The sequence below is a fragment of the Leguminivora glycinivorella genome, chromosome Z (genome assembly GCF_023078275.1).
Source record: "Leguminivora glycinivorella isolate SPB_JAAS2020 chromosome Z, LegGlyc_1.1, whole genome shotgun sequence".
NCBI lineage: Eukaryota > Metazoa > Arthropoda > Insecta > Lepidoptera > Tortricidae > Leguminivora > Leguminivora glycinivorella.
In genome coordinates this window covers 48,852,771-48,873,062 of record NC_062998.1, presented here as the reverse complement: position 1 = coordinate 48,873,062, position 20,292 = coordinate 48,852,771, and the positions used below count along the sequence as shown (strand labels likewise).

Sequence of the window (20,292 nt, the reverse complement as noted above, 5' to 3'; positions counted from 1 at the left end):
AATAAAAATCGATAGTACACTCAACCAATTGGAAGGCCACTCTACAACCACGTGAAAATGACAAGCGGTAAGAGATTTCTTACACTGTTTTAAAACGTCACTGTGACATAGTTCTACAGTGGCCTAGGGTTCCAATTGGTTGACTGTAGATACCTATGAGTTACTGTATCATACATAGGTATAGAAAAGCACGATTTAAATAGGTAACCTTATGTCGTAAAGTAGGTACACTCTCTCATGAAGCATATCTGAAAGATACAAGATAGGTACTCTACTCGATCTTTAATCAGTATCGTGGTAACGCTTCTTCTCTCCAAAAACTCATTTTTTTATGATTAAAATTTGACCTCGTCTCGAGACAGGCAAGATTTTCCAATTTTTAATTTGTAATTTCTTAGACCCAGGCCAAATTCTGTGGCCAAAAAATGTTGAATTTTTTTTTATTTCTATAAAAGTTCAAAAGTCGAAAATAATGTGTACTTACCAAATAAAGCCGGTACTTACCAGATAAAGAATGTTTGGTGACCAACTGGCTATCTAATAGAAAAGGGGTACCATGACAACGTCACATATCCGCCATCTAGAAGTTTCTACAATCTATGATACTCGTATGATGTTAAATCAATTATTTAAAATCATGTACAGATCCGTACAGTGGTTTTGCTATCAACGATTTTCGCCACAAGTGCCTTACCATTCAGTAGGGCTCTTGTGCACAGAACATAAGAACCTGTCACGCAGGACCGCCGCACGTATTGCACAGAGCATAATAACCTTTTATGAAGGACCGCCGCACGTATTGTTTCATTTAGAAGGCATAGGATAAACATCTCTGCGTTACCGAACCTGATCTACATCGTGAGTTGTTCATTTAAATACCTTTAAGTGTTCCTAATAATCAATTTAATACGTTTCTTCCACTTTGAACCATATCAGAGTGTATGTATGGTTCTAGTTTGTGGATTTGAATGTATCACCATGCATATTACGATCGTTATCAGGATTAGTTGTGTAATTATAGTATTTCTCTTCCGTATTCTGCGTCCTACGCAAAAAGCTTTGGCTTCTTTTTTCAGCTTCCTAACATATATGTAGTCGGCACTACTTATAAAGCTTACGTCCTGGATTCGAATCACAGTGATTATATATTATATCATTTATTTGTGTTGCAATCCCATTGATTTTCTATTTTTAAACATTCACCTATTGGTTAGTACCGAATAAAATGGCTTCTGGTTCGACAACGGTGCTTGCATGTACTCCGTATTTTTTTAGAAACTATAATATGAATAGTTTAGTTCATTTTTCATGTAGGTAGTTCATGTACTTCGTAAGCAGCAGCAGTGGCGACATCTGTCCCTTTCACCGCGCCTCATTCACACCAAACAGCAATAAAAAATAAACAGCACACTTGCGTGCAACTTTGCCGACAATTAGCCGTAAATGACTCCATTGCGCGTAATGAAAATATGCGGAATAGTACAACTTTAATGGCGGGACAATTGCCTTGTCGGGTTTGTCGGCTAGCACGAGATGCGGCATAATGTTTTCTATGAAATTTAACTATAGGTTAATAACTCTGTCTCTGTATCGCGAGATCATAATACCCCCGAGAAAATATACTCTGTTGCCTGTTGACGTACGGTCTCCTAATGCTTAACCTGCCTGCTAATCCGATGGACCTGAATTCTAATCCCGGCCAGGACATTTATTTGTGTCAGCACATATACGAGTATTTATTCGTGATTCATGGATGTTTTAAGTCTAATACTTATTTAAGTATTTGTACATACATATATGTATATGGCGAAACATGTCTGAGTAGGTACCCATAACACAAGCCTTCTTGAGCTTACCGTGGGGCTCAGTCAATTTGTGTAAGAATTTCCTATAATATTTTATTTACTGAACTTACAGAAAAACAGCAAGCCATATAAACCCGCGACTATAAGATTACAAGAAATTTTTTGTTTGACTTTCAAATGATTTTATAACTCTAAAAACTAGAGCAAAAAACAGATTTTCTGCAAAAATTTAAAATAAATGCGATATAATATATAATACATATCTTGATACATATATATCAATTTGTGTGCGTGTTACCGTTTCACGCCAAAACCGCTGCACCGATATTGGTATATCGTAGATCGGATCACTTTGACCTTTTACACCTGATCGATCACACAAAGTGATCAGTTAGTTGGTCAGTCCCCAATTAAACACTACCTAATTAGTTACACCTAGAATATCAGTCGGACTGCAGGACGCGCGCGGGTGAACTTATAGGGATATAATCTAGTAAGGGCGCACGCGTCAGTAAACAGCACATCTCCTGAAACCGCTTGAACCCTGGTAATGAAATACCAACTATACACTCAGGCACGATAGTACTCTTTATTAATACTGTGACTCAGGGGTACATCATTCGATTAGTGTATAACGCGTCACCGCTTTTCTAATAGAGATTGTAATATAGCGACAGATCCTTTGAGGGGACATTCCTTAATTACAGCATTCCATGGCTTGGTACTTAGCGGACATGTCAATGAAGGGCCATAGACTTAACAGACCACGCATGATAAAGCGTTTGAGAAGTGCAAGTGGTTACTATCATCAACAGTTCAAAGAAATTTGGCAACGTCGCGCCCACTTTTCCACCTAATTCCGCTGGTGACAAGTATCGCGGGACATTTTGTCGCCTATTGTCGCTTTTCTTAACCTCTCGTATGCTTAGGAGCAGATCTGCTCCATATTGTTTCAACTTTAACATGTAGTTATTATGACTAATATATTAATGACAATTTTTTGACAGACGCATACGAAAGGTTGACGCTAGTAGCACTAATATACCTCTAAGCCTAGTGATTAAAACCCTCTACTACTAGTTGTGTTACAAAATGCTTATAATGTATTTCTTTTTCAGTGGAACGTCGCTGCGGGCACCCAGCAGTGCCGCCAAACGCCCGCGTGTCGTTGCCTAGCGACACAATCATCACACCAGGCACCATCGCCACATACGAATGTGACGATGGCTACGAGTTATTCGGAGCACGACAGAGAGAGTGCACGCTAAGGGGCGACTGGACCGCTGAGCCGCCATTTTGTGGTAAGATTTTCCTCATAACTTCAATTTCATGAAACACGTGCGAACAAGCGAACATCACATGGCGACCCTGCCCCCATACTAAAGTGACACGGATATAAACCCGGGCACCATCGCCAGATTCGAGTGTGATGACGACTACGATCTATTCGGAGCATGACAGACAGAATGCACGCTGAGAGGTGACTGGACGGCTTAGTCGCCATTTTGTGGTAAGTTTTAAGATAAAACCTAAAAAAACATCTATCTTTAATCTCAAGAAACACTAGTGAACCTTAAATGGCAACCCAGCCCAGATACAAAAGCGACGCGTAGGTACATATTTATCAAAAAAAAAATCAAAATATTTATTTATAACCTCGAGAACGCCATCTAAAAAGTTGCAGTTGAAAAGGTTTGTGATATGTTCGCCAAAAGTTTTAAGGAAGCAAGAAGTCGGAAGATATGTGGCAGGTTTTCTTGTTCATTTATTTTATTTGTGTTCTTTTTTACCAAAAATATCACACATTACATTTTAGTTCAATAAGTTTTATAGTTGTTTAATTTAGTAGGAGTTTTTGTTCTTTATGTTACCCTTTTTATTTTCCACTTCAACAGGCACGAACGTGGCATTCAGGAAGCCAGCCAACCAATCAACGACGGTCCGCGGCGGCGGCGCAGCCAATGGGAACGACGGAGAAAAGACCACCGAACACGACGGGAAACGGTGCACCGAGACGCAGAGGGAAGCCAGTCCTTGGTGGCAGGTGGACCTGCTTAGGCATTATGCTGTCAAAGTCGTCAGGGTTACCACGAGAGGGTGCTGTGGTGAGTAATGCTACCTTTTGTAATCTATTGGAAAAATAACGGGAAGGTGTAGGGAGACGCAGAGAGAAGCCAGTGCTTGGTGGCAGGTGGACCTGCTTAGGCATTATGCTGTCAAAGTCGTCAGGTCAGAAAAGATATTTTTTAGTACAGATGGTGCTTAATTTAAGTGCGAGAAGTGGTTCATTTAGAATAGAATAGAATAAAATAGAGAACATTTATTTAACGCCACAATAAAGTACAAATAAAACAGAAGTCATGCAAACAAAAAACATTAGACGCTAAAATAGGACCCCCACTCAGCATAATGCCGCGGACATCCGCAGCGCTGGTTTTCTTGTCAGGTCGAAACTTCGGAGGGCCATCTGTACTGAAAAACGTCCTACGATACACGTGCGTAAACTGCGAAAAAGAAATTCGTAACAACTTCCTTTTTTACGCACTTGTATCGTAATATACTATTTTATATTAGGAATATTTTTTATCGAACATAACAAAAAGTTATATACCGGGTGGTTCCTGATATATTGATAATGAACCTGACAACGTGTCAAACTTAACGGAAAACAAAGGAAAAAAGTGATGATTTCGGTACCTTGTCGCTTTTAATCCTTTGACAACTTCGTATGACATTGCAAACAAGATGTTAATGTGACAAGGTACAGAAATCATCACGTATTTATGCCGGTGACTTTTTGACTGTATATTATCCCCCTTATTCATAAACGTACTCTAAAGTTTGTTTAAAATGCAGAAACCGCCTTAGGCTGGCGTTATAGCAAACATCTACCCGTAACGCGGACGTAAGGCGGTTGAGAATTGAGGGAAGGCATGGAAAAATTCGCACACATCCAGCAGGCCTCCGTGGCGCAGTTGGTATCGTGATGGCCCCGGCAAGGCCAAAGGTCGCAGGTTCGAGTCCTGCCGGAAGTGTGAATTTTTCCATTTTTCCTATAATTTAAAAATATGTACTCTAAAGTTATCAAGCCGATAAAGTTCGTTTGTCTCTTTCTGTCGTATTGGTGTGATAGAAAGGGACAAACGAACTTTATCGGCTTGATAACTTTACAATACGTTTCTGAATAAGGGGGTATGTGTTCTGACTCGGCCTAACCTCCAGGTGTCACCTTCGCTGATAAACCGTTTGACGGGATGCACCTCACGTTCATTACCATTAACGCGGTTCAATTACTCCACTAATATACAAACAATTGCTATGTTAATCCTGTCCCTGTTATACACGGTGTGATAAATATGAGCGTTCAAACTTTGCATACTTTTGTGGTCATAATGATTCATACTTCATACTTTTGTGGTCATTTGACGACCGGTCTGGCGTAGGCGGTAGTGACCCTGCCTGCTAAGCCGCGGTCCCGGGTTAGAATCCCGATAAGGGCATTTATTTGTGTGATGAGCACAGATATTTGTTCCTGAGTCATGGATGTTTTCTATGTATATAAGTATTTGTATATTATATAGGTATATCGTTGTCTGAATACCCACAACACAAGCCTTCTTGAGCTTACCGTGGGACTCAGTCAATCTGTGTAAGAATGTCCTATAATATTTATTTATTTATAATGAATAACTTTTATTATAGGACCAATGGTGAAATCGCAAAAAAAATTTGGCTGTTCACAAACAGCCAATATTTTTTGCGTTTTCTGCATTGGTCCCATAATAAAAATTGTTCATTATGACCTCAAAACTATGCAAAGTTTGAATGGTCCTTTTAATTTCAATCTGTATACAGGATGGCCCATTCAAATCGGTCAGTATGGGAAAGTCTGAAACTATAAGACATACGAAGATTTGTTCTTAGGAACCATGTCACCGATTTTGATAAAAAGAAAAACTGCATTCATACAATTAAAAAAAAAGTGCACCCAGCTGAGGAATCGAACCCGGTTGTTTTGAAAAAATAAACTTACACTATTTCTATTCAGATATCGTTTGTGTAGGTCTTAAGCAGTAAACATCTCTAAGAAACATAATGTCTAAAATGAATAAAATGCATTTTTTTCACATACTTTAATTTATCATAGTAGGTGTTCAAAGTGACCACCGTTACAATATTCAGCAAGTTCACTTCATCTTTACAACAGTGTACAAAAATAGCTATAACACCGTTGAAGACCTAAAAGTAGCCATAGAGTCAACTTTAACGCAGATTCACCACATGAAGATACAAAATGCAATAGTAAGATCGTTACCTAGACGTGTTGAATATTGTATTGAAAAAGACGGTGGTCACTTTGAACACCTACTATGATAAATTAAAGTATGTGAAAAAAATGCATTTTATTCATTTTAGACATTATATTTCTTAGAGATATTTACTGCTTAAGACCTACACAAACGATATCTTAATAGAAATAGTGTAAGTTTATTTTTTCAAAACAACCGGGTTCGATTCCCCAGCTGGGTACACTTTTTTTTTTTAATTGTATGAATGCAGTTTTTCTTTTTATCAAAATCGGTGACATGGTTCCTAAGAACAAATCTTCGTATGTCTTATAGTTTCAGACTTTCCCATACTGACCGATTTGAATGGGCCACCCTGTATATTATTTTATTGTCTGTGGCTTTCCAGCAAAGAATTAAGGTCCGTTGCGCTTTTAAGAATCCCTGTGTACCGCTTCAATCGAGTACAGTAATATACAAACAAGTATTAATTATAGTCTGACCAGAAATATACACCGTGTTTTTTTTGTTTTCCTTTAAATTCGACACATACTTAGGTTCATTATCAGGAACCATCCTGTATATCACTTTTAGTTTAATTCGCAAAAAACATTTTTTCATCATTTCCATACATAATAAATGAATTTATTAGTGTGAGAGACCCTTAATAATAACATTCTAGTTAGTGTCAACTGGTAAAGGCTGTCTGTCTGTCACACACGTGTTCAGTAATTACCTTTATTTTTTTAATAGCTCGATAACCGTAAGAGTTAAGATGCTAGTTTCTTAGAGAAATTAATTGTATTTGATCTAAAGAACCTTCCCTTAAAGTTAACGGAATTCAATAAAAACAGGGTGTATGACTACGCGCCATGTTGCGCAGCTTCTACTATTTTCTTCATACTAGATATCCTGAATCACAGTGTATGTGTCACCGCATACATCAAAATAACAGCACCCTCTTGACAATAGTCATATAGAAACAGTCGCTTTCGTAAAACTAGCGCCTAAGCCAAATCTTGGGATTAGTTGTCAAAGCAAGCCCCAGGCTCCCATTAGCCGCGGCCAATTCCCGAATAATGCAAGGAGGATGATGAGTTTAGAGACTGGTTATGTGTCGCAGCGCAAATAACTAGTCCCCTTGGCTAGGCACCCTGAGTATTAAACGGTCCGCGTTTGCCAAAATTAAATTAAATACAATAAATATGTGTTGTGTTCCTGTCGGTGAGTAAGGCTGCCAGAGCTCAACGAGGGTGCGGTGTGCTGATGACGGGAGGACTTACGGAACTAACTTGTTCCGTTTATTGTCCTTTGAGTCGTCGGCAACCCGAACCCTCCTTGGAACTTGTACACTCCTTTTTGCTGTGTACTTAACACAGCAAAAGGGAATGTACAAGTTTCTAATGGGGTGGTAACGCGCATGTGACACTGTTTGAGTTGCAGGCGTCCATAGGTTACGGTGACCGCTTTACATCAGGCGGGCCGTATACTTGTTTGCCACCGACGTAGTATAAAAAAAAAATACGGTACAATAAATACTCGTGTATACAGTCGGTAGTTCAATTACAATTTTAATTACATTCCATGTAACCTTTTCAAAATATACAAAATATGTCAAATGTATATTGCGACCATTGACTTATTGCGTTACATCAGGACATGGCAAACGGACACCAGTAATGATGCAAGCACAGCGGCGTGGGTGCACGGTATTCCAAGCGTGCAGTCTAGCCAGTCTATGCGATTAATCGCGTGATGGGCTCGTCAACTAAATCGCACTATAGCGTTCTACCGGGGAGCGTAAAACGAGACGGTTCAGTCATTATGACGACCGGTCTGGCTCAGTCGGTAGTGACCCTGCCTGCTAAGCCGCGGTCCTGGGTTCCCGGTAAGGGCATTTATTTGTGTGATGAGCACAGATATTTGTTCCTGAGTCATGGATGTTTTCTATGTATATAAGTATGTATTTATCTATTTAAGTATGTATATCGTCGTTTAGCACCCTTAGTACAAGCTTTGCTTAGTTTGGGCCTAAGATCGATTGATCTATGTAAGGTGTCCCCAATATTTATTTATTTATTATTAAATTAATTGTCTTATCCTTAATATTGAAAATCCTTGTTGTCGAACCCCAAATATTAATATCGTTTGGATCCAACCGATTTGCAGCGTTTTCAATGGAGTGTCATTAAAATAGTAAAATGTTTTATATCATTTTCAGAAATTTCTCAATTTGTCAGAAATATTTGTACTCGTCGTTTTGAAAGCAGCCCACTTGTTTGTTACTGCAAATACTGTAAAATTAAAATTTTGTTCAGTTACTCGTATATTTAAAATTATATACGTTATTCTTTAACAAAATTAAACAGATTTTAGCTGTAAGGTACAGTGGGACAAATCTCGACTGGGGAGCAATTGTAACTGTTCCATTTTGTCCATTATTACACTATGATGTCGAGTTCTACATGTATCCACTGAACACGCCTACCATATATAACCGGTGGACACTCTATTTAATAATATATTGTAAAAGATGGCAAAAATGGACCAGTTATATTTGCCCCCAGGCGAGATTTGCCCCGCTGTACTTTAAGCATAACGAACCTCTAACAAGTAATTTGTATAAAGATACCTGAAATAACATCTAAGAAAAAAACATACCTCAGATCAATCAAGAAACATTTTTATACTTGGTTGTCTGGGTGTGTCGTATGTGTCGCTTAACTTCCATCTCGGGTAAATCCATTCTGCTAATCCTATAAGGTTGATTATCTTTCAGATAATATCAGTTTTTTTTTTATATAATCAACTTTAAAGCAGATGGATTTACCCAGATTTGAAGTTTTTACAATTTGATTCAGTTAAGATATGAATACAGCTAAAGTGCAAAAAATATGTCTACACGGTACACGCTTTTATTAAGTCATGATGACTGGTCTGGTTCAGTCGGTAGTGACGCGGTCCTGGGTTCGAATCCCGGTAAGGGCATTTATTTGTGTGATGAGCATAGGTATTTGTTCCTGAGTCATGGATGTTTTCTATGTATATAAGTATGTATTTATCTATTTAAGTATGTATATCGTCGCTTAGCACCCATAGTACAAGCTTTGCTTAGTTTGGGGCTAAGTTGATCTGTGTAAGGTGTCCCCAATATTTATTAAGTCATGTATACATATTTTAGTTAGCTTCAAACGTATGTATAGGTATTTTATTGCTGACTCTAACATCAAGAAATGGTACTATGAAACTTCCTAAACAATGAAACGTAGCTAACATTTTAACAGTTCAGAATGTTTGTATTGTTTGGTGCAACCGACCCTAAGCGCACTTTTACTTTACTCAACAATAACCTTTCGAAACCGATTGCATTTCCTCGATTACAAGGAAATTGGCAAACGCACCGCAACTGCCTCCTAACCACATGTCACCAGCGTCACAGCCTAGTGCCGGCTCTTGTGCATTTCTGCTGAACCGCTGGCGTGTGTCGAGTTTACAAACTGAAGTTATTAGACTGTGCCATATCGATGACGCGGCTGGCAAGCTTCCGTATCTACGTTTGAAATCTCATCCGAAAAAATAATAGCATATTAAATTTAACGCTTTAGAATGTACTTACTTACAAGATATTTTTACCTAGATATCAAGCTTTGTTCTAGTATTCGGAGGTAGTGTGGTGACTTACGCCATCTCGTGTCTAGACTAGGTTTACCTGGGATTGTATTATATTCCCTAGACCCCTCATATTGATCGGCTCTTGATGAGAGGCTGGCTTTTGCTAATGGCCACCTACTTATATACGTACAAATTACACATTACATTTGCAATACGAATATGTAGGTATCTAATCTATATATGCCGTTCATACTGTTGTTACTTACATTTAAATTCATTAACGAATGAAAAGGTTTAAATATAAATGTATTAATCATAATATTGAGTGCAAGGGGAGGATATTTAATAGACTTTACTAGACACATTCATCTCTTTGTAACTTACCAAAATTAATTTCAATGTAATAATTATTCGGCAAAAATACTTACGTATTCATTTATAAAGGTTGAACACGCCAAAACTGAGGCATACAAATTCATTTGCTGCTTCGTTATAATAAAAGGTATAGATTTTTTTTTGATGCGAAATAAATCGTAAAAAGTATAGTTTTTAAATATATCAGTTACTTTTGTGAAAAATTTATATATATAGCGATATCGAACAGCCCATATAACCATAATCGGTCGCCGTTCCTACGCAAATCCTCCTATTTTGTGTACACACAGGTCTTCGGGTCTCAATGCTTAGTCGCAGTACGGTCGACGTTTAGTCGCGGCGACCCAAATGGGGACGATTGGTAACAGGCACAAATGGTCACAGAAGTGACAGAAGTGTGCACTACGCGTGCACACATTGTTACCGTTTGGCGACTACTTTCCCAAAATCATTCGTTCATTTCATTCTTTTCAAATGGCGACTGTCAGAGACGTCAAAGTAAAAAAGAAATAAAATCATTTGACATTAAAATGTAATGGCGTAAGAATTTGTTAAAGATAAATATTTTTATAGATAAATATTTGCATTTGTAATATAACGTGGGCTAATTACCATGGCCAATTAAATTGCTCGAGTGATTTCATAAAATAAGTCTAAATTTATCAACGCGCCATCAATTTACCTCAGTTTAACCAGTAATAATATTATTGACTACTCGGTGTTTGCGTGTTATGTATATTGATTGGTGAAGTTTTAGTGCTCTGAAATAATAAAAATAATGCCTAGAAAACCAATAAAGTTGTTAAAATATGGATTAAGACGGTAATATTCCATGTAAAAAACAGTCGCCAAACGGTCAACAAACGGTCGCAAAATGGTCGCAGCGTACACGCGTGACCGAAAGCAGAATGGCTTCTTGTATTCATTTTTTTCAGGTATCCTCAAACTTTACAAACAATTAAATATGCCGTCGTACTCAGTTGCCCTCACTAAAGAAGATTAAAAAAAAATTGTAACGTGCGTACCGAGCTGCTGGGTTGTAAAGGATCGGGGATCATATTATTATGGTCTTCTATAGAGCAACTAGTATTGTGCGGCATTTCACAATTGACACTTGTTGAAGTAGTCTTCATTAATATTACTATCAACATTCATTTCAGCGATCTGTACTTCTTTTGTCAAGATTTTTGTATAGATAAGTGTCTACAAATTTGTAATGTTAAAGAGACATAAATAAAACGTAGTAGAGTAAATAATGTGTTTTTTTTGTAACCCAAACAAAATACTTGTAGATACGAGTGCGGAAAAGAGGAAAATCGATACGAGTAGCAATAAATTAATACACGAACGAAGGGAGTGTTTTAAATCGACACGAGTTGTGAATGTCCTTTTCGCACGTGTATCGTACGACGATTTTCAGTACCTAAATCTAAGCTAAGAGTTTCGACCAGACAAGAAATGAATCATTGCTTGATTTGCTCGCACTACTGCGTTAAAAAAAGCAGCATCTGTACTGAAAAAAACTATCATTGCGCAACAGAAATTCTATTAATATCACAGTAAATACTCTATTTCATTTGATTCCTACTTTTATTATGTAACTGTAAAGCAACACTACACTTCATTTTTATCAATAAGAATTAAAAATTATATATTTAATACATTAAGTAACTATAAAGTGCTTATCTATTTGTATTATCATTCTGCACTTTTCTTAACTTTCCCACATTTCTATAAAATGTCGAAGAGTGCTTAAATGGTCGTCGTCGTTTATTATTATTTAATTCGCTCATATTTAAATGATTCAAAGCAACCAGTCCACAACTTCACAAGACAGTTTGAGAAACCTTCGTATTTCAGATTGTCATTTGCGGATACAGTGGTTTAGGAGCAGTTCGGTAATCAGACCTACACATGTGTGTACAAATTCTGTCAATGTCACTGTCAGAAACCGTTCTGACAGTGACAATAACAGCCACAAATTCGTCCACATGTTGTTACCGTTATGTGTGCAAACGTCGACTAATAAAGTGTCGTTAAAAGTCATTCTGACAGTGACATTGACAGCCACAAATTCGTCCACATTTTGTTACCGTAACGAGTGCACACGACGACTACATTTTGTTATTGTATCAATACGGTCGCATTGTTTGCACGCCGTTACCACGCGTTATGTCACATTTGACAGTTAGTTACTGATTTGAAGATTTTGCGACTGAAATGGTTGTATGGGAGGCAACTGAAACAACGTGAACTTATTTTGCACGAAAACACAAAAAATCCAAAACTCAGCTACAGGGATGTGGGTAAAAGATTAAAATTTCCACAATCCACTGTTTGTTGCATATTGAAAAGGTTTCGGGAACGCCTAACTTTAGAACGAAAGCCAGGAATTGGTGGGTTGCAGGATATAAAGGATAAAAAAAAGAAGAAACGCATCTTAAGGATATTTGCTTCAAATTGTATGGTGTTACCTCGTGACGTGGCTAAAAAGTAAAGATGTCCCAATCGTATGTTCAAAAGGTGAAACGTAGAGCAGGGCTAAGAAGTTTTTAAGCACAAAACGGCACCAGATCGACAGAAATCAGCAGCAGAAACTCGATTGAGAAACTATACGAAAATTTATTAACAAAATTTGACTGCGTTCTGATGGATGGTGAAACTTACATAAAATCCGATTTCTAGTAAATCCCTGGCCAAGAGTTTTATACTAGCAAAAGTAGCACAGAGGCTCCCAAAGACTGTCAAATAAAAAAAGATCTAAGTTTCCAAAAAAAATACCTACTTTGGCAGGCAATTAGCAGTTGCGGGAAAAGAAGCAGCTCTTTTGTCACTACCGGAACAATAAAGGGCAGCATCTATCAAAAAGAGTGCTTACAAAAGCGATTACTTCCGTTTATTAAGAAACACCACTCCTGGCCTTTATTTTAGCCAGACCTTGCCAGGTGTTACTACGCGAAACCTGTCATGGAGTGGTACAAAGCAAATGGTGTAGCCGTGGTACCGAAATATAGCTATCCACTAAATTGCCTAGAACTCCGGCCTATCGAGGAATATTGGAGTATAATGAAAGGGTTTCTTAAAAAGAGAGGCGGGGAGGTTAATTCCGCGGAGGAGCGGCGAAAACTGTGGACCTGGCGACAAAGAGGTATCCTGACGTGATGATGCAAACTCTTATGAGTCGTGTTCGAAGAAAAGTACGATCGAGGGCTTATTCGTCGAGAAACCTTGACTAATTACGGTTTGCATTTAAAATACATTTAAGTGTGTTTTTTTATAATAAACATTTAAGTGTGCCCCATTTTTGGCGTGTTCAACCTTTATTAAATGTAAATGCACAATTTGAGGAATCTTTTTGTAATAAGTAATAACTCAATTTGATAGACATCCAGGATTTGTGGATTTCACACAGAGATACTGAACTGACCAACGTTACAAGTTGTTTGTAACATTCGCATCGAACGTGTTACGTATCGAGCATGTTACGCCATGTTCTAAAATCGGCGTAACATGCTCGTCAGAACTCTGTTCTCCGCATTCGCCGGCAAGGTATCTACAGCGTACTGACTGAACCGCGTAACAATCAACTAAGGGATCGCCAAAAGACAGCCGGGTGGAGCACTCAAAGCGTGCAACGAGCGGCTCGTTGCGCGCTGGTTTCCCCGTAACACGATGTACTGACTGAGGCTCGCTGTGTAACATGTTACATTTCACCACGTAACGTTGGTCAGTACCCGCCCTTGGATTTGATAACTCGATAGAGCTCTATGGAAGATATGGGACGAGTGCTAGTGTGGGATGCAACCTGTGTGGCCACACTGGCCTCGTCCCATCTTCATGGTAGTATAGTCAACCAATTGGAACCCTAGGCCACTCTACAACCATGTCAAAATGACAAGCAGTAAGAGATTTCATATAATCTGATCTATAACGTCACTGTGACGTAGTTCTACACTTCTACAGTGGCCTAGGGTTTCAATTGGTTGACTGTACAAAGAAAGCGGGCGCAGCTACAGAGACGCTTAAAAGACGTACATACGGAGGCCTCGACGCCAAAAGCAACAAAGTTGTAACCCTCGGTCCGTGGGGCCCAGGCGCCCAGATTTTGTACAAGGACTTGGCGAAGCGTCTGACTGATATCACGGGGGGCAAAATAGCTGGCAGCTTCTTCGATCAACTTATAGGCATTGCGACTCAATGCGCCGTTAATTGCGCTGGACAATATACACGGTGGAAACCGAAAGATTTTAACTGCGCATTTCTGAGGGTAAAATAAAGATAAAATATTATAGGCCGTTAAGCCGTCAAAAAAAAATTTTTTTTTTTTGAATATTTTTTTTTTCTTTTTAGGGTTCCGTAGTCAACTAGGAACCCTTATAGTTTCGCCATGTCTGTCTGTCCGTCCGTCCGTCCGTCCGCGGATAATCTTAGTAACCGTTAGCACTAAGAAAGCTGAAATTTGGTACCAATATGTATATCAATTACGCCAACAAAGTGCAAAAATAAAAAATGGAATAAAATGTTTTATTAGGGTACCCCCCCTACATGTAAAGTGGGGGCGGATTTTTTTTTTCATTCCAACCCCAACGTGTGATATATTGTTGGATAGGTATTTAAAAATGAATAAGGGTTTAGTAAGATCGTTTTTTGATAATATTAATATTTTCGGAAATAATTGCTCCTAAAGGAAAAAAAGTGCGTCCCCCCCCTCTAACTTTTGAACCATATGTTTAAAAAATATGAAAAAATCACAGAAGTAGAACTTTATAAAGACTTTCTAGGAAAATTATTTTGAACTTGATAGGTTTAGTAGTTTCTGAGAAAAATACGGAAAACTACGGAACCCTACACTGAGCGTGGCCCGACACGCTCTTGGCCGGTTTTATGTATTTTTATCACTGGCACTTAAAATAAAAGTCACCAGTTACTTTTGACCGTTAGATTATGTCCGATAACGGAATCATCGCCATCAAAACAGCGTTTTGTTGTTATTTTTTTAAATGCTTATAACTCTGAAAGTAGACGAAATCCAGAAAAGTTTATATGACATTTTACTACTCTTCCAATATGATGAGGAACACGCTGTTACAATTATTCGGTTTCCTCTTGTTAAATTCAAAGTTCAATAAATTTATTCAGCAAATAGGGCACAGGGGCACTTTTACACGTCACATACGTAACATCATTTTTAGGGTTCCGTAGTCAACTAGGAACCCTTATAGTTTCGCCATGTCTGTCTGTCCGTCCGTCCGTCCGTCCGTCCGTCCGTCCGTCCGTCCGCGGATAATCTCAGTAACCGTAAGCACTAGAAAGCTGAAATTTGGTACCAATATATATATCAATCACGCCAACAAAGTGCAAAAATAAGAAATGGAAAAAGATGTTTTATTAGGGTACCCCCCCTACATGTAAAGTGGGGGCTGATATTTTTTTTTCATTTCAACCCCAACGTGTGATATATTGTTGGATAGGTATTTAAAAATGAATAAGGGTTTACTAAGATCGTTTTTTGATAGTATTAATATTTTCGGAAATAATCGCTCCTAAAGGAAAAAAAAGTGCGTCCCCCCCCCTCTAACTTTTGAACCATATGTTTAAAAAATATGAAAATAATAGCAAAAGTAGAACTTTATAAAGACTTTCTAGGAAAATTGTTTTGAACTTGATAGGTTCAGTAGTTTTTGAGAAAAATACGGAAAACTACGGAACCCTACACTGAGCGTGGCCCGACACGCTCTTGGCCGGTTTTTATATTTGAATTTAAATTACAATTGATACAATACTAATTTTACCTAATGTATACGCACTACGAGATGTATATTAAGGTCTCTTCAAGTCGAGTTACAAATAAAACTACACATAATACAAGAAAGTACAAACAGATGTAAAAATCAAAGTCTAAAATTACTTTACAGGTACAAATTACTCTAAATGTCACAACCTAAGATAACACTTTAATCCACATAACATCGTGTATGTAGATAATTCGTTATTATTTTATGAGTTATGTAAAACAACCACTATTTACTATTTACTAGTAAACGGGTTTACACGCAGGACATCGCGTGTAAACAGTTTTACGTGTTTTTCGCCGTACGCCGTGGATTACCTGTGCGCGTGTTGTACAGTCTGCAACGCAGCTGTGACTACAGACAGTTCCAAAAACATGTATACAGAAGTTTATTTCCTGGACATTAAGGTGTGTATACATTTTTTGGCACTTTGTATTCACCGCTGTGTTGTTGACTGTACGTAAATAATGTTATTTGGATGATGTCTTAATAAGTATGTATATTGTATATGTATGCGTTTAATGTATGTTTAATCTAAATGAATTGGAAAGTTTTAATACCTAAATATTGTATTCTAAATTCGTATTTTACTTAGGTACAGTGAGCTGCAAAAGTACATGGTGTTTATTGGTAAAATATTCACATTTACGCCGTGGCTTGCGTGGGCGACGGTCGCGCGATGATCGCGCGACGGCCATGCGACGCATACGAAATCAAACCTTATCGATATCGAAGTATGAGACGCGACGGCGACGGTCGCGCGACCGTCGCCCACGCAAGACACGGCGTTACACGTCAATTACATACAATGATTATTTACAAAAAAAATCACATTTCACATTAGGTATTCTAAGTAATGCTAATACTTAATACAAATCATTAAAACACACATATTACATTAGTAGGTACACGATCCAGTCAATGACCCGTATTAGGTATCAAGAAACACATTCGTAATTTGTCCGTGCAGTTTCGCGGCTCACTGCACATATCGGAAATTTGAAAACATGCGTATAACTCTTCAATCTCTTCATACTAACAAGTAATTTATCTAAGGTACAGTCACCACAAACAGTAAATACTAACAGGGATAATATTTGGAAATTTTTATGTGGTTTCCACTCAGAATCGCGAGCTCTTTCTGTTCTCTAATAGGAGAAAAAAGTGTCCCAAGGTTTTTTTCCCATTTCGTTACCATTTTTTCATACATTTTGTATGGCGATAACGGAATGGAAGGTTCGAAAAAATGTATGGAAATCTTGGGACATTTTTTTTCTCCTATCAAGATCGAAAGAGCTCGCGTTTCTGACGCCGTGTCTTGCGTGGGTGACGGTCGCCGTCGTGTCTCATACTTCCATATCGATAAGGTTTGATTTCGTATGCGTCGCATCGCCGTCGCGCGACCATCACGCGACCGTCGCCCACGCAAGCCACGGCGTAAGTATTAATCGCGTAAAAAATACCCATGTTACAAAAAAGTGGGGTGGACAACTTTGAAAAAAATGGCCCACCTAGACCTACATAGGTACACGGTGAAATATAAAGGATCGTTCAAATTTTGCATAGTGACTTTTGAGGTCATAATGAACAACTTTTATTAGGTATGGGAGTATGGGACCAATGTTGAAATCACAAAAAAAATGGCTGTTTCATACATTTCGACTATCATGAAATCATGATGCCGCTCATTTCTATGAACAGTCAATTTTGCATTGATCCCATAATGAAAATTGTTCATTGTGATCTCAAAAGTCAGTAAGGTACAGCGGGACAATTAAGACTGGGGGGCAAATGCAACTGATCTGTTTTTTTTTTTAAATGCTTTACAATGTTTGCATTATTAATTAGTGTCCACTGGTTATACATATATGGCACGCGTGTTCAGGGGATACATGTGGAACTAAACTTAATACTTAGTGTAATATTAGAAAAAATGGATTAGTACCTTATACAACGTTTGAACGATGTTTTTGATGTCATCCTGGACAACAATATTTATTTAGTATCATCAGAATAAGAGAATACTCTTAACAAGTAAACAAATTGGACTTTGGGCCTTCAGTCGGTCCGCGTGACACTGGAATCAGCCTATTTTAGTGTCCCCCCACATCTAGCGTCTCGCGAGCGTAGCGTCGGGCCCTCGGGCCAACTGTATGGCAAAGCCTGACGCCTCGTCGGCGCGACGTCGACGCGGCGTCTTTTTCCATACAGTTGGCCCGACGCTACGCTCGCGAGACGTTAGATGTGGGGGGACCCTTACACTTGAAGTAAGGACCCTTTTTGCGTGGATAGCAACATATTGAAGTGTAAAAAATTGGCATTCAATTCAACAGGCACGCTCAATTGATCATCCGTGTTAATAACGTTGTTAATCAATTAAACGGCTTTAATCGCACTTCATAATTATTCTGTTATCGCGTGAGCATTCAAAAAATAGTAAATATCAAGAAAGAAGCCCACAAGCCAAGACAGTTGCCCGTGTGGTGACGGGTTAAGAATTTCACCACCCCCTTTCATCCCGTGGGTGTCGTAGAAGGCGACTGTGGGATATGGGTTAAAGTGTGGCGTAGGCGAGAGGCTGGCAACCTGTCACTGCAATGTCACACTTTCGTTTTCTATCGACCCCTTATTTGCCAAGAGTGGCACTAAAACTTAAGTAGTTTCATGTGCTCTGCCTACCCCTTCATGGGATACAGGCGTGATTGTATGTATGTATGTATCAAGAAAGACACATTCTGGCGTTCGATGTCTAAAGGGTCCGTGTGTTTCATCTTTAATAAAAGTGAATTTCTGATGAAGTCAAGTGAAAATATATTTAGGGCGTTTTTCAGTATCCGGTCAGAGGCAGGATGTCTCTCAAAGATATCGGGCCTATATCCGTTTTTTGAACCAGATAATGTGAAATGTACTAAAGCCCAGAGCTGAAGACCTTCCTCAAATTCTCAAGGATGAAACTTTGGGATAATGTAGAGTTCGTATCGACGTTTAATGTCTGCATTTATTACCTAGTTCGGCCCGTCAGCCATTTTTTTTGCTATAAGGTTTTTTTAAATAGAGTCAGTGGACTCTCCTCAAGGCTAATTTTTATATATGTGTTAGAAAATACTGTTGGGAATTGATAATCATCATTTCCTAACCATGTGCGCCGGCCGTAGCTTGAGAAATTAGGGTAAGTTAGAGAGACTTTCAAGCGCCTGGTAAAAGTTACGGCCGGCGGAAATGGTCTGGAAATGATGATTAACAAATCCTTACTGTCTTTTCTATTACATATATAAAAATCAGCCTTGAGAATTTAAGGAAAGTTAGTGTTTTTATAAAAAACCTTGTAGCAAAAATTATTTTGAAAGACGCCCGAAAGCGCACGTATTGTATTCGAAGTGTTTATGATAGAACCGTACAATTGATTGTAAATATGTATATTTTTAAAGCGAGCTTAATTGTTTTTCTTCGTTCAGGTCACCAACCGCTGCAAGACTTGGAGATCAGAGTGGGCAACAGCAGCTCGGACCTGCAAAGGAACCCTCTGTGCGCCTGGTTCCCTGGTACTATTGGTAAGTAATCCATACTTAATTAAGTTAAAATTAAATATCTATTATTTCAGAAATACATTTCCGTATTGTATTAGTAACTTATTGCTATTCTTAACCTACTCGTATGTTAGTGACAATTTTATATTCTATCCATACTAATATTATAAATGGGAAAGTGTGTGTGTGTCTGTTCGTTTGTTTGACGCTTACTGTGCAAAGGTTCTACAGTGGTCTAGGATTCAAATTGGTTGACTGTACCTTGTACAAAAACTCGGGTTAAATATCAGCATCTTACACATACTAAATAAGTATCCCTAACACCTATTTCACAAGCTCACCTGAAAAGTAAAAATAAGATAAACAAAGCTGTGCTTCTCATCGCTTTTATTTATAGAGGAAAGAGGGTAATGCGCGATCTTAGTGTGGTGAAATTCATTGCAAGACCGCTACTTATTGAGAACGGTGAAACTAACACATGAGATGAGTCATGTCATGTTTGTACCTGGGCCATTTTTTTTTTAAAGTTGTCCACCCCACTTTTTTTTGGATTTGGAAATTTTGATGTGTTTTCTACTCAGAATCGCGAGCTCTTTCAATTCTAATAGAAGAAAAAAAGTGTCCCAAGGTTTTTTCCCCATTCCGTTACCATTTTTTCATACATTTTGTATGGCGGTACCTTCCAACCCGAAGGGTAAACTAGACCTGGAATTTGTCCGGTTTCCTCACGATGTTTTCCTTCGCCGAAAAGCGACTGGCAAATATCAAATGACATTTCGCACATAAAGGGGTTCGAACCCACGACCTCCGGAACGAAAGTCGCACGTACCGCTAGGCTACCAGCGCTTCCACTTTAGGTATTATTATTGTATTTATGAAGAGTCCTGCTGGCCAA

The 20,292-nt window shown here is 38.4% G+C and overlaps 1 protein-coding gene across 1 annotated transcript in view; it reads left to right on the top strand.

Annotated features, from left to right (window-relative positions):
- Positions 1-57: 57 nt before the first annotated feature.
- The window catches only part of LOC125240506 (CUB and sushi domain-containing protein 1), a 72,215-nt gene continuing 51,980 nt past the window's right edge, over positions 58-20,292 (top strand). Inside the window, exons 1-4 of the mRNA XM_048148398.1 lie at positions 58-67; positions 2,924-3,106; positions 3,701-3,910; positions 19,326-19,421. Coding sequence (XP_048004355.1) covers positions 58-67; positions 2,924-3,106; positions 3,701-3,910; positions 19,326-19,421 — 499 coding nt within the window. The remainder of the gene's footprint in view (positions 68-2,923; positions 3,107-3,700; positions 3,911-19,325; positions 19,422-20,292) is intronic.